The sequence below is a fragment of the Talpa europaea genome, assembly GCF_964194135.1.
Source record: "Talpa europaea genome assembly, chromosome: 6".
NCBI classification, from domain to species: domain Eukaryota; kingdom Metazoa; phylum Chordata; class Mammalia; order Eulipotyphla; family Talpidae; genus Talpa; species Talpa europaea.
Window position 1 is genome coordinate 45,264,031 of NC_140072.1, and position 14,325 is coordinate 45,278,355.

A 14,325-nucleotide genomic window follows, 5' to 3' on the forward strand; every position below is an offset into this window, starting at 1 on the left:
AGCAAAGGTGACTATACACGTAAAAGGACTTTTCATTCAAATACTGAAGCACTCAAGTGGCTACTCAAATATTAGCCATGAATATATCTGGTTTTACATACATTTTACTGTATTATCTGAAAATGAAAAGCAGGTACCTCTCCTTACCGGTATATGAGGTTCAGCTATGTCCTTCTGAAAGTATTTGGGATGTGAATTAATAATAAACTTTGCTGCATTCTCCCCAGACTTCTTTGCCAATAAAAATGAACGCTGTATGAAGAAAAAGATTAGGTACCAGTGTTTACATGGAACTTAGAGGCAAAATATCAACCCCCACCCCCACGGCTTAAAAAAAAAAAAATCTCACAATTCACAGAAAACTGATTAGAAGTTAAATTACAGTAATTCACCACGACCAAGTAGGATTCATTCCAGGGACACAAGGATGGTTTAACATCCGAAAATCAATCAATGTTATCCAACACATCAACAAAAAGAAATATAAAAACCATATGATAATATCAATAGATGCTGAGAAAGCTTTCGACAAAGTGCAACACCCATTCATGATAAAAGCCCTTGAAATTCTTGGGATACAAGGAATGTACCTCAACATCATAAAGGCCATATATGACAAGCCAACAGCCAGTATCATTCTCAATGGTGAAAAGCTGAAAGCAATTCCATTAAGATCTGGAACAAGACAAGGATGACCACTTTCACCACTGCTTTTCAATATAATACTGGAAGTCCTAGCCAGAGCAGTAAGACAAGAGAAAGACATCCAAGGAATCCAAATAGGGAAAGAAGAAGGGCCTCCCCGGTGGCGCAGCGGTTGAGCGCTGGGTTGCGAAGCTGCCGGCGACCTCTGCGGCGCCGGTTCGATCCCCGGCTGCTCCCCGGCCACCGGAGGAGGGTCCCGCATGGCATGCAGACCTCTCCTGCCGCCGGCTGCTCCTCTCAGCAGTGTACTTCGGTCCTTCTGCCTGCTCTGCTCCCCGCTCTGGCTCTGGTGAATTCTCTCACCCTCCCGCGCTTCTGACTGTACCCAGTGCATGCATAAACAAAAAAACAAGCAAATAAATAAATAAATAAACATGCCTCCATAAAATTAAAAAAAAAAAAAAAAGGAAAAGAAGAAGTCAAACTATCACTCTTTGCAGATGATATAATATACATAGAGAACCCCAAAAACTCCACAGAAAAACTAATTCAACTCATCAATCAGTTCAGTAAAGTGGCAGGATACAAAATCAACACGCAAAAGTCAGTAGCCTTCCTATATACAAACAATAAATCTGAAGAAGAAGAAATCAAAAAAAATCCCTTTTATTATTAAAACAAAAAAAATCAAATATTTGGGAATAAATCTAACAAAAGAGGTAAAGGACCTATACAAAGAAAACTATAAAACACTGTTAAAAGAAATAGAAGAAGACACAAAGAAATGGAAAAACATCCCCTGCTCATGGATTGGGAGAATAAACATTATTAAAATGGCCATCCTACCAAAAGCAATATACAGATTCAATGCTATTCCAATCAAAATTTCAATGTCATTCTTCAAAGAAATAGAACAATTATTGATGAAATTCATATAGAATCACAAAAAACCCCGAATAGCCAAAGCTCTCCTGAAAAAAAAAAGAAGGGAATGGAGGCATCAAACTCCCAGACTTCAAACTCTACTACAAAGCCATAATCATCAAAACGGCATGGTATTGGAACAAGAACAGACATACAGACCAATGGAATCGAATAGAAAATCCAGAAATAAACCCACAGATTTATGGTCAACTAATATTTGACAAAGGAGCAAAGACTATGCATTGGAGCAAAGAAAGTTTGTTCAATAAATGGTGCTGGGAAAACTGGGTCGCTACATGCAAAAGAATGAAGCTTGACCACTACCTCACACCATATACAAAAATCAACTCAAAATGGATTAAAGAACTAGACATGAGACCTGAAACCATAAAATACATAGAAGGAAATATAGGCGAAACATTACGTGATTTGCATATCAAAGACATCTTTACAGACACATCACCCAAAGCAGTGATAGTGAAGGCAAAGATCAACAGCTGGGACTACATCAAATTAAAGAGCTTCTGCACAGCAAAAGAGACAATAACAAAAACAAAGAGAAACCCCACCAACTGGGAGAACATTTTTGCACCCAACACTAATGATAAAGGACTGATCACAAAAATCTGCAAAGAGCTGATGAGACTCAACAACAACAAAGAAAATAATCCAGTCAAAAAATGGACAGAGGAGCTAAAAAGAAACTTCTCTGAAGAGGAAATGTGAATGGCCAACAGGCATATGAAAAAATGTTCAACATCACTTGCAATCAGGGAAATGCAAATCAAAACTACCATGAGATACCATCTTACACCAGTGAGAATGGCACATATTAAAAAAACTAGCAACAACAAATGTTGGCGAGGTTGTGGAGAAAAAGGAACTCTTCTGTACTGTTGGTGGGAGTGCAAACTGGTCCAACCACTATGGAGAGCTGTGTGGAGATTTCTGGACCTACTAAACATAGAGCTTCCACAGGATCCAGCAATTCCACTCCTAGGTATTTACCCAAAGAACACAGAAACATCAATTCCAAAGAACACCTGCACCCCTATGTTTATAGCAGCACTATTTACAATAGCTAAGCTTTGGAAACAGCCCAAATGCCCAAAAATAGATGACTGGATCAAGAAGATGTGGTACATATATACCATGGAATATTACTCAGCATTCAAAAAAGATAAACACATGCAATTTGCAGCAACATGGATGGCGCTGGAAGGGATCATGCTCAGTGAAATAAGCCAAAAAGAAAAAGAAAAATACCGGATGGTCTCACTCATAGTAGGAATCTAGAATACTTAAATAAGGGACCAGGAAAATGAATAACTATAAGAAAGTGAAAATCAAAATCAACAAAAACTATGAACCAGAGACACTTTTTGGGGGGTGGGGGGCGGGAGGGGAGGGATTGGGGTCAGAATGGGGGGATTGCAATTGTATGGGGAATATAAAAATAAAATTTATTAATTAAAAAAAAGTTAAATTACATAATATCCACCCCTGCTACTGTGTGTAAAATAATTTCAGTTCATTTCTTTTTTTTTTTTTAAATGGCATTTTACATTTTTTTTTATAGACACGTTTCTGTTTTTATTTATTTGTTTGTTTGTTTTTTGTTTATACATGCACTGGGTACAGTCAGAAGCACGGGAGGGTAAGAGAATTCACCAGAGCCAGAGCAGGGAGCAGAGCAGGCAGAAGGACTGAAGTACACTGCTGAGGGGAGCAGCGGGCGGCAGGAGAGGTCTGCACGCCATGTGGGACCCTCCTCCAGTGGCTGGGGAGCAGCCGGGGATCGAACTGGCGCCGCAGAGGCTGCGGGCAGCTTCGCAACCCAGCGCTCAACCGCTGCGCCACTGGGGAGGCCCTCAGTTCATTTCTTATCTATGGTCTGAGGTATAGAAAACCTAATGCATATGAGCCGAGTGGTTGTTATAATATCAAAGAGCCCTAGATATTCAAAACCAAAAACCCTTTCCATAGCCAATCTCTAAAAAGTTAACTTTTCAAAGGTTTTGTTTACAGCTAAGTTATACATGCACTCTTATATTCAAACCAGCAATATAAAACATGAAACATAAAACTAAAAAAGTTACTCAAAAATACTCACAGACTCCACAGAGGATGTTGGTATGAGATAAGGATCATCTTGAAATGCATAAGGGAGAGCTGTAGCATCCTGTAGGGAAGACACAAAAGTTTCTTTGGTTAGATTTTTAATGAGAACCTCGGAAATTTTGGTGAGGACCAAAAATTATGAGTTTTAATTATTAACACATGCAGAAAAATGCATGTTATATTAGTGCATATGTATATTTGTGTGTGCATATGTGTAAAAAAAACAAACTAATACCTATACGGATTCTTAGCTTTGCAACACTTGGCAATAATTATGTACAACTTAAACACAGCAGTGGAAATCCCAATCCTTAAGATTTGAGTCTATCATGAGAGGATACTGATATTTATTTTTTCAAAAATATATTTATTCATTTACACAAGCACTGGGTACAGTCAGAAGCACAGGAGGGTGAGAGAATTCACCAGAGCCAGAGTGGGGAGCAGAACAGGCAAATTGATGAAGTACACTGCTGAGGGGAGCAGCGGGTGCAGGAGGAGAGGCCTACGCGCCATGTGGGACCCTTGCCGGTGGCCAGGGATCTAACTGGCGCTGTGGAGGCTGTGGGCAGCTATGCAGCCCAGCGCTCAACCACTGCGCCACCAGGGGAGGCCCAGAGGATACTGATATTTAAACTCAGGGTAAAAGCCCTTTGAATTAGTTAGTCTGCACACCAGCTTCCTGGACCAGGATTTCCTTCAAAGCATAGTCACTAACCATCCAAGAGTTCCACCCTCAAATAGAGGATACCCTCACTGGACCCTCTCAAAAGGTGGACAGCACAGCAGCAAATTCTCCTGTGTCTTGTTGCCCAAAGTAAAACAATTCTTTAAATTGTTCTAGAGCAAAAGCCACTCAACAGAGGCTCACTTACAACTGTGCCCAAATTACTTTTATTCCCCTCCTTTCCCCCAGAGCTCCCTTTCTTAGGCTTTCTGAGACTTTGTTCCATAAGAAAAACTCACCCTGTATCCTGAATTTCTTCTGACTGCCCCTTGATGCTTTCCTTGTCTTACCGGTCTGGACACTTCTGGGAGCATCCCCACAGTTCTCAAGGGAAAGCTGCTCATACCTAGGGCCTGGAGGCAGTATGTTTTTTGGATCCTAACCTCCTGCTGCCACTTTTAAAACTCATAATCCCTTCCACACCTCATCTGAGGTCACATGGTTATATCATTCCCTATTGGTATGTGAGTCTGAAAAAAAAAACAACCCAGAGGTAGTAGTTTAAGCTCACCTCAACTTCTCCTGTTGCCTGGCTCTGGCTCTGCTACCCTCATATACCTATACGGGGCCTCCAGTTTTGGTAACATGCTGGATGTGTTTTAACTCATCAAACTTATTCTTCCTCATGTCCTTACTCAGATGCCTCAAAACCAAATGCATGCACAAACTTCCCGACATGGCTACTCTCTCTTCTATCTTTTCTCTGTAAATGGTACTGACCACTCTGCACTCCAATCCAAAGATCCTTTCCCATTATTTCTACTCAAGGCACATGTCATTAGGTTTGGGCAACTCTAGCACTTTTTTTTTTTTTTTTAAAGATTTATTTATTTATACAAGCACTGGGTACAGTCAGAAGCACGGGAGGGTGAGAGAATTCACCAGGGCCAGAGCGGGGAGCAGAACAGGCAGAGGGACCGAAGTACACTGCTGAGGGGAGCAGTGGGTGACAGGAGAGGTCTGTGTGCCATGTGGAACCCTCGCCTGGTGGCCGGGGATCGAACCGGCGCTGCAGAGGCTGCAGGCAGCCTCGCAGCCCAGCGCTCAACCGCTGCGCCACCAGGGGAGGCCCAACTCTAGCTTCTAGATACCCCTCCTCTACTGTCCCTTATCCCAACCGCCAATGCTTTAGTTCATATTCATTTGGTCAATATTTAGTGAGTTCCTCTTATGACTTAATCACTTTTCTAGTTATTAGGGATATGACAAAATCCCACCTCCAGATAGAGCTTAAATCTAATGGGAAAAAGAAACACTCCAGAAAAACACAAAACAAAAACAAAGCCCAGTAAATTAAAAGATTACTACGTAACAGTAGAGAAAAGGAGAAAAAAGTTTCAGAAAGTATCAGGGAAGGGCCTCCCTGGTGGCACAGGGGGTTCGGACGCAACCTATGAAGCTAATTGCAGTCTCTGCAGCATGAGTTCGACTCCCAGCCAGGGAGCAGCAACCCACATGGCGCGGCAGACCTCTCTTGGCTCCCCTACTGCTCCCCTCAGCAGTGTATTTCAGTCAATCTGCCTGTTCTGTTCCCCACTCTGTCTTTGGTGAATCTTCTTACCCCCTGCACCTCTGGCCTGCCCCCCCATTCTTGTATGCATAAATAAATAAATCTTAAAAAGAAAAAAAAGTATCAGGGAAGGTCTCACTGTAAAGGCAATAAAGGAAAGACAGAGACTATCACAGGGAAAAATATTCCACAGAGAAGGAACAGCAAACATTAAAGCCAAAAGGCAAGTATGTGCCTGCTGAGAAACAGAATTAGCCAGGAGGTGGAGAGTAGCTAGAGTAGAGTGAGCAAGAAAGAGAGCAGGAAATTCACTTAGGGCTAGTGGGCAGACATGAGGGAAGTGTGAAAGAAATACCATATAACGTGTATGAGATCATGTAGGTTCTTAGGAAGCTTAATAGAGACTTGTTTTTATCCCAATTATTAGAGAAGTTACTTTTGCATTGTAAGCATAAAAGTGATATGGCTCTGTAAGAGGTGGAAGAAATAAAGTATGTTGTAATTATAATGCAAAATATATGAAATGATGTTGGCAATGTGTTCACAATTTTGATATTATAAAGAAAACAGCTAACAAGCCTGAAATTACTATTCATAGAAAGGCCTACTTTTCCAAGGCTGGCATCTAGGGAGTTGGATTTGGGGACAGTTCCCACCATTCCCAATACTAGTAAGAATGGATTCAGTATGATGAAACCTAAGAATGTGGTTCATGCTAAATACCTGCTTTCCTTTCGGGAGTCTGAACTTTGGTATATCTCATATAGAGTTGTCTTTGTAACTAGATTCCAAGAAAAACTCCAGTCCCTAATGACTTTTCCTGGCAGACAATTCTCTTGCTGGAAATTTAAACTTAAAAGACCACTGGCATACAATATAAAAATACTAAATTTGGAGACAAAATACATGGAACTATGTCAAGGCTTTAATATCCTAATCAGCCCCAGGTCATTCACTTTAAATTATTATTATTTTTTTATATAGAGGCATGTTTATTTATTTGTTTGTTTATATATGCACTGGGTACAGTCAGAAGCACAGGAGGGTGAGAGAATTCACCAGAGCAGAGCAGGCAGAAGGACCGAAGTACACTGCTGAGGGAAGCAGTGGGCGGCAGGAGAGGTCTGCACGCCATGTGGGACCCTCCTCCAGTGGCCGGGGAGCAGCCGGGGATCGAACCGGCGCAGCAGATGCCGCGGGCAGCTTCGCAACCCAGTGTTCAACCGCTGCGCCACCGGGGAGGCCCCATTCACTTTAAACTTTCTAGGTCCACAACAGTTTAATTCTGGATAATGAAGAGGTATGAACATTAAATGTACTATTAGTTAAGTTAGACACAAACCGTATATTCTTACTTACCCTGTTTACCGTGGATGCAAGTGCCTGAAGAACAGCCACTTTATCCCTAAGAATGAGAATCACAAGTTAACCCTCATTAGGGCTTTTCACACAAAGCCAGTAAGTGATTCTACTCTCAGAATGGACTGGTGAATTAAAAAGTTCTGGTCCCAAATGAAGTTGGTTCTCTCAAGATCACTAGAACAACAAGTTAGAAAATGGGAAAACTGTCTAGTTCTTTTGCCTAAAGGTGCTTAACATACATTCCTATAATGTTTTATCTACACTCTCTGGTCAATACCCCACCCTGGGCTAGTGATTTCTACCCTCGTCTGTCTTACATATTATATCCTCTTAACCATTTCCCTATTCATTCTTTCTGAAGCTTTTTGGAATACTTTTGATTTTATTATCTAAATTGGTGGCTCTTAATTCAAATATTTATGTGAATAAATCACAAGTTGTACTCTGGACCTATTGAAAACCTCCAAGTTCTATGAATTGTCACATGCATTCTTAGCATATTCCCAGATGATTCTGAAATAACAATCTGGTTTAGAACCTCCCAAATACAGACTCTTATAAGAGTTTCAGACCAGCTGTCCACTGGGCCTGTGGGTCCACTGACATACTGAAAAGGAGGTTTCAGTGGAATAACTGACAAACAAGACAATTTGATTTCAAATGTATTTTTACTTCTGCATTAGATTTCATGTTTCATTTCTAAGAGGGAAATAGGCAAATTTAGTAAAACAAGGTGTTTTTTTGAGGTAAAGTTTTGAACACAGCATTCAGTCTTTCCTGAGAGAAATACAGAAAATTTTATATTAAAATGGAATCACTCCTATTAACTTTGTTTTTTAAAGTCACGTTTATATAATTTTATCTATTTAAATCTTTTATCAAATTGACACACCTTCTAACAAATTCCAGTGAAAAAATTATGGTATTCAGACTTTTTAAAGTTATTTAAAAAATGTTAATATATTTTCTTAAAAACAAATATTACAAGTTATGCTAAAGTGTCTGCCTGCAGTCATCTTTTTTTTTTTTTTTTAAGATTTGTTTATGCATACAAGAACTGGGTTAAAGACCAGAGGTGCTGAGGAGGGGGGGTTGGGAGGATTCACCAGAGGCAGAGTGTGGAACAGAACAGACAGACTAACTGAAATACACTGCTGAGGGGAACAGCGGGTGAGTCAGGAGAGGTCTGCTGTGGCATGTGGGTTGCTCCCTGCCAACCAGGGATCAAACTTGTGCTGCAGAGGCTGTGGATAGCTTCACAGTGCCGTGCTTAACTTGTGCCACCAGGGAGGCCCAAGCCTGCAGTCATCTTGTGACCCCACTTATCCACCCTATTGAGTTTGGGTTATTTCCAAAACATTTGTGGTATTCTTATAAACCATCACTAAAAAAAATACACTGTTATTCTGTTTATGTAAGTATTATTATTCTACCTCATTACTTACATACAGATCTAATTTCTTTAAACGTTATGTAACTATCATGCCTCTTTGAATATAAGCAAGTGTACCTCCAGAATGGCTAGCTGGTAAAGTATGCCCATTTTAAATTCGATTTTCCAAAATTCCCTCTAAATTATTGTTCCAACTGACTGCCCTATCAACCAATATATTTGAACACCCATCTGTTCACATCCTCTTCTTTGCAAACCTGGCCAAATTTTAATATACATTTCTTTATGACCCCGGTTACGTATGCATAATGGTAACTGAGCTTCAGTTCCTCCCTAAAATATTTACACAAGGTCAACCTCTTTGGAACAGTTTTTATAATGCCACATTAATATTATGAAAACTCACAATGACTCTATAATTTCTTAAAGTCTTCTGTGGCACCTGAGGAACTGGGAAATCACAACCTCAGAAGATGCTTCATATCTAAAATAAGGCAACAGGAACTTGTGGTCCTTATAGTTTCTTCTAGGTCTAAAGCATAAATCCCTAAGCCTGGAAATCAGAGGCTCTATATCAGGGGTTACACAGCTTTTCTGTAAAGAGAGTAAATATCTTCAGCTTTAGGAACTACTTGCAACTACTCAGTTTTGAGTGCAACATAAAAAAGTAGTTACAGACAATACTAACAAATGAGTGAAATTGTGTTTCAAAAAAAATTTTAACTGATACTGAAACATGAATTTCGTATAATTTTCAAGTGTCATGAAATAGTCTTTCAACTGTTTTTGAACTATAAAAAAATATAAAATTCATTATTGGCTCACAGGCTGTTAAAAAATAGATGTCAATTTGCTAACTAACGCTCTATGTCAACTACCTCATTTTCTTTATTCTCACAGATCATTTTTCACAAGTCTGACTGTACCTGGCCTCCTACCACTAGATATATCACCATGTCTTTTATGACCTTACTACTCCCTCTGTCTGTGGGTTATCATGTAAGGGTTTGCAAGAACTACCTTCAAGAGTGGCATTTTATTTTTTTTAATAGGGTTTTTTTTTAATAGAGGCATGTTTTATTTATTTATTTGTTTGTTTGTTTTGTTTATGCATGCACTGGGTACAGTCAGAAGCGCGGGAGGGTGAGAGAATTCACCAGAGCCAGAGAGGGGCGCAGAGCAGGCAGAAGGACCGAAGTACACTGCTGAGGGGAGCAGCGGGCGGCAGGAGAGGTCTGCGCACTATGTGGGACCCTCCTCCAGTGGCCGGGGAGCAGCTGGGGATCAAACCGGCACCGCAGAGGCCGCGGGCAGCTTCGCAACCCAGAGCTCAACCGCTGCGCCACCGGGGAGGCCCTCAAGAGTGGCATTTTAAACAAAATTTTCAGGTGATTCTGATGCCAGTAAAATAATCTTTAGCCCTTTTAAAGTATAAGTTAATCTCTACATTTTCAATAAAACTCACCTTGACTAGGGCAATTCAACCTCTCTTGATCATATCACATCCTATGTTGCCTCTAGACATGTGTATGGAATTATGTACACTTAGAACTATAACGTCTAATGTATTTAAAAAAAGCAAACAACTCAACTAGATCTTATGTCATCTACCCACATCCTCCAAATGCTCTTTTTTGTATTCCCTGTTGTACCTATTTCAGGGATAGAGGCACAATGACTGGCAAAGTACTTAAAACTTCAATGCTATTCAGGAAAATGCCTTGTGCATGGATATGTATATACCTATTCTCATTTTGATTCTGATTCTTAGGCCAGGGATGACAGAAGTGAACCTGAATATATCCACATAATAAAATACAATGTAGTCATTAAAAATTAAAAGCAGAGCATGAGACAGTATATTTACAAAACTATATGCATAAAATTGATATAAAAAGCAATGTTATACCCCAGAACATTAAAATAACTGCTATAGTCTCTTGAGTTCTAACTACTGACAGTCACTGTTCAAAGACTCATTCAATTCTTTGAGTAGGAAATTAACCATTCTGTGCTTTGATACAGATTAAGCAACTTATTTCTGAATAGTGTGGTTGCTGGTAATTTTCTTCCCTTTTTTGCATGCTAATGTGTTTATTTCACCCCCCCCCCCAATCTTTGGCAATAACCATATATTACTTGTGATTTAATCTTGTTTTTTTTCTTTTTTAAAATGAACCTCGGCCTTTATATTGCACACAGGAATGACTTGACTTTTTGATGGGCCTTTAAACACATCCAGTTTCATTACTACAAAACTTCTGCAAAGGTTTTAGTTCTTAATAGAAGTTGAATAAATAAGGCAGTTCATTTAGCTATCTACCCAGTGAATTAAAAAGGCTGAATTCCATAATCCACAGCATTTTGTTTACTTTATTAAAAACCATAAAGATAATACTTTAGATTGGTCTCTCAACCATGAAAGAACTTCCTTAAAAAAAAAAAAAACAAAGTAAACCCCACTTCTTTTGAAGACTTTCATAATAACCGTTTTGCCATAAATACCAAACTTAGTTCAGAAGGTTTTTTAACTTTTGAGTAAATCTCCTTCCCACTCACTTACCACACTCCATATTCCTCTTTCTACACTGTTTTAAATTCTCAACCTTTTGGGCCTCCCCAGGTGGCGCAGCGGTTGAACGCTGGGCTGTGAAGCTACCCACAGCCTCTGCAAAGCCGGTTCGATCCCCAGCTGCTGCGAGGGTCCCACATGGCGCGCAGACCTCTCCTGCAGTGCCTGCTGCTCCCCTCAGCAGTGTATTTCGTCAGCCTGCCTGTTCTGTTCCCCGCTCTGGCTTTGGTGAATTCTCTCACCCTCCGGCGCTTCTGACCATACCCAGTGCTTGTATAAATAAATAAATATTTAAAAAAATTAAATGAATTCTCAAGCTTTTCTCTCCTCAGTTGTTCTTCCTTAAGTATGCTTTTTTATTGTTCCTCACCTACCAATGTTTCACTCATAATAAGCATTCAACCATTTGATGAATGAACACTGGTTGAATACTTACCAAGTTTTCTTTTTTGGAATGATGACTTCCTCAATGCCTTAAATGAAGGAAAAAAAAAAAACAACAAAGCAAATCAGCTTCTGATACTACTATTAAAAGAAGTACCATGTGTTGATGTAAAAAATGGATTATTTCAATAGCTCTTTAAATACCTGTTACATCAGTTCCTTCAACCTTTGGAACAGCTACACCTCCAGAATAAAATCTGCAACAACAAACAAAAAAGAGTCCTACAGTTAATATTCATTAGTGAACGTCCCATGTTACCTCCCACTATGTGCATTTTCAGCCCAAATTATAGATCAAACTGACTAGACAACTCATGTCAATACACAGAGAAGACATGGCCTCAATAGCATATTCAATACCATTACAAAATGGATACAATGATTTTAAATCAGGGGAAAACTGGGAAACTTTTTTTAACACTTGAAAAAAATCTGAGCAGCTGTTTGAAATACAGGGGCTTTCAATTTTAGAAATGTAAAACACTTTGAAATTCAGAGAAACAATTTAATGAGCACCTCATGGTACATATCCTCATTTGCCCTTCCCTTGTAAATAAACCTTTTATTAACCTTTCGTGTGTGAGCATTGATAAGTCCTTTTAAGCGTGCGGGTGAGGACCCAAAGTCAGGCAACCCGTTTTTGTACCGGGGCTGCCCTGTAACAATTACACAGAAGAGGAAATCTATTATCACCCAACTAAAGAAATGGTGAAACATAAAATTAGATTTTTCTTAATTTATCACTACAAATTACTGCCTTAAATATTTCCACAATCCTGCTATTTGTACTAAATGAAAAAGAATTACATAAATTTACACGTTCCAAGCTGTAAAAACCACAGCAATCCAAAGGGTTTTTCCTGATCTTTAGCACTCTGCTCTTTTTCTTAACACCTCTATGATGTATTTGGCCAAATATCAAATTGCCTTAATTTACGGAAATCTTGAGTTCTCCTCGTTCTTCCCAGCTGGTTAAATACGACCAGGGGTAACTGATTCTTTTTCTCTAGTTGCGCCTTCAATTACACTCCTAACTCTTGCGTAGGTTAGACAACCAGTAAAACTTTTCATAATGGGTGGGTTTTGAAAGCCTTTTCAAAGACTTGGGCTCCGCGTGTTGGGTCCCTATAGCATGTGGCCGAGACAGCGCGCATGCGTATTCCACTCCACCACCACCCCGTTCCATCTCTTGGAGAAAAATATACGAAAAATTAAATTGACCTCCGAGTCTTCCTAATAGAATCCCCAAGCATTCTCTTACCTGTAACAGGGGGCCCACGCACACAAACCTGCCTGCCGACCTGTCCGAGGCAGGCAAAGTCTGCAGCGGACCCTAAGCCAGCGGACAGACCCCAAGGCCGCCATCTCGGGCCGCTACGCACAGCATGTTGGGAAATCACGCCCGGGTCCCGCGGGGTTACGGGGGCGGGGAGAATAAAAAAGTGGGCGGGGAAAAGCTCGACTATTGGCTGCGACGGAATAAAACAAAAGCAATCATAGATGAGGTTACCAACGCATGCTATGAACAACTTCGCTATGAAAATTCAAGATTAAGCACCCCTATCTGCCTCGAAGAACTTTTATGAAATAATAATATTAATGTTTTATAAATATATCATTGTTTTTAGAACGAGAGGACGGGTTCCGGCCGCGAGACTCTTCTCTTCCCCCCCCCAGAGCGAAAGTGAGCTCGTCCGCGGTCCCGGAACGGCCCTCGCGCGCAAGCGCACTTAGGTGTCACATGGTGGCGGCGAACCTGAGGCTGAGTTAAGCTTTTACCTGGGGCGATTAGAATTTTTCTCTGCATGTCAGAACTCAAAACTGACCTAGAAGATGTTGGGCTCAAAGAACATGCCCTGGCGGCGGCTGAAGGGCATTTCCTTCGGGATGTATTCGGCCGAAGAGCTCAGGTAAGGAGTTGGTGGGAAGCTATGTGAGCGTGGCTTGTGAGGTCCGCCCCGTAAACTACTGTTCCCGAAAGGTCTTACGCCCGGTTTGTCTTCTGAATCCATGGTTTTCGGGCGCGTGGCCTGCTGGGACTCGTAGTTCCGGGAACGTCTTGGGCTGGCGTGCGCTGCCTGGCGAGGGCCGGCGGGGCTGGGCGAGAGTGTGCGCTGGGAAGGATGGGGTTCCCCGATTGCCGCGTTATGGGTCGCCTGTCTCCTCGTTAGTTAACCTCAGTTTGTGGAGCTTCTACAGTGTCTCTGACGCGGTTATTGAAGCTCATAGTCTTCTCTTGTCCTGAAAGTGGTTACCCTTCAAGACTCAACTCAGAGGATAACTTCTTTCTTTTGCCAGGACCCCCTATATTTTCCGCCTAATTATTAAATCTTAAGTCATTTTGATCACCGTAGCTTCTGACAGTCTTGACCACACCTTCAAAACTTTACTCTCTCGGTGACAAGTACTCTTCCTCCCTTAATCATTTTATCAAACCACAAATATTTATTGATCATACTGTTTTTGCAAGGCACTAAGCTAGACATTAGTGACACATTGGTGAGCAAGGTCCTTTGGATTCATGATCTATCTAATTCATGTCAGGCTTCTTAGTTGATTCCTTCTTTCCTCAAATCTTGTTTTTCCTCAAGGTGCTACTGGTTATACTACTTTTAGTTGTCATTATG

At 40.7% G+C, this 14,325-nt stretch overlaps 2 protein-coding genes across 2 annotated transcripts in view; one reads left to right on the forward strand and one right to left on the reverse strand.

Moving 5' to 3' along the window:
- PTCD3 (pentatricopeptide repeat domain 3) overlaps positions 1–13,063 on the reverse strand; it is a gene marked incomplete at both ends in the record, with an annotated part of 30,291 nt that extends 17,228 nt beyond the window's left edge. The window contains 6 exons of the mRNA XM_084235457.1: positions 148–252; positions 3,683–3,751; positions 7,287–7,332; positions 11,691–11,727; positions 11,843–11,895; positions 12,960–13,063. Coding sequence (XP_084091583.1) covers positions 148–252; positions 3,683–3,751; positions 7,287–7,332; positions 11,691–11,727; positions 11,843–11,895; positions 12,960–13,063 — 414 coding nt within the window. The remainder of the gene's footprint in view (positions 1–147; positions 253–3,682; positions 3,752–7,286; positions 7,333–11,690; positions 11,728–11,842; positions 11,896–12,959) is intronic.
- A 468-nt stretch (positions 13,064–13,531) lies between these two features.
- Positions 13,532–14,325, forward strand: part of POLR1A (RNA polymerase I subunit A) — a gene marked incomplete at both ends in the record, with an annotated part of 62,428 nt that continues 61,634 nt past the window's right edge. Inside the window, one exon of the mRNA XM_084234547.1 lies at positions 13,532–13,608. Within this exon, the coding sequence (XP_084090673.1) occupies positions 13,532–13,608 (77 nt within the window). The remainder of the gene's footprint in view (positions 13,609–14,325) is intronic.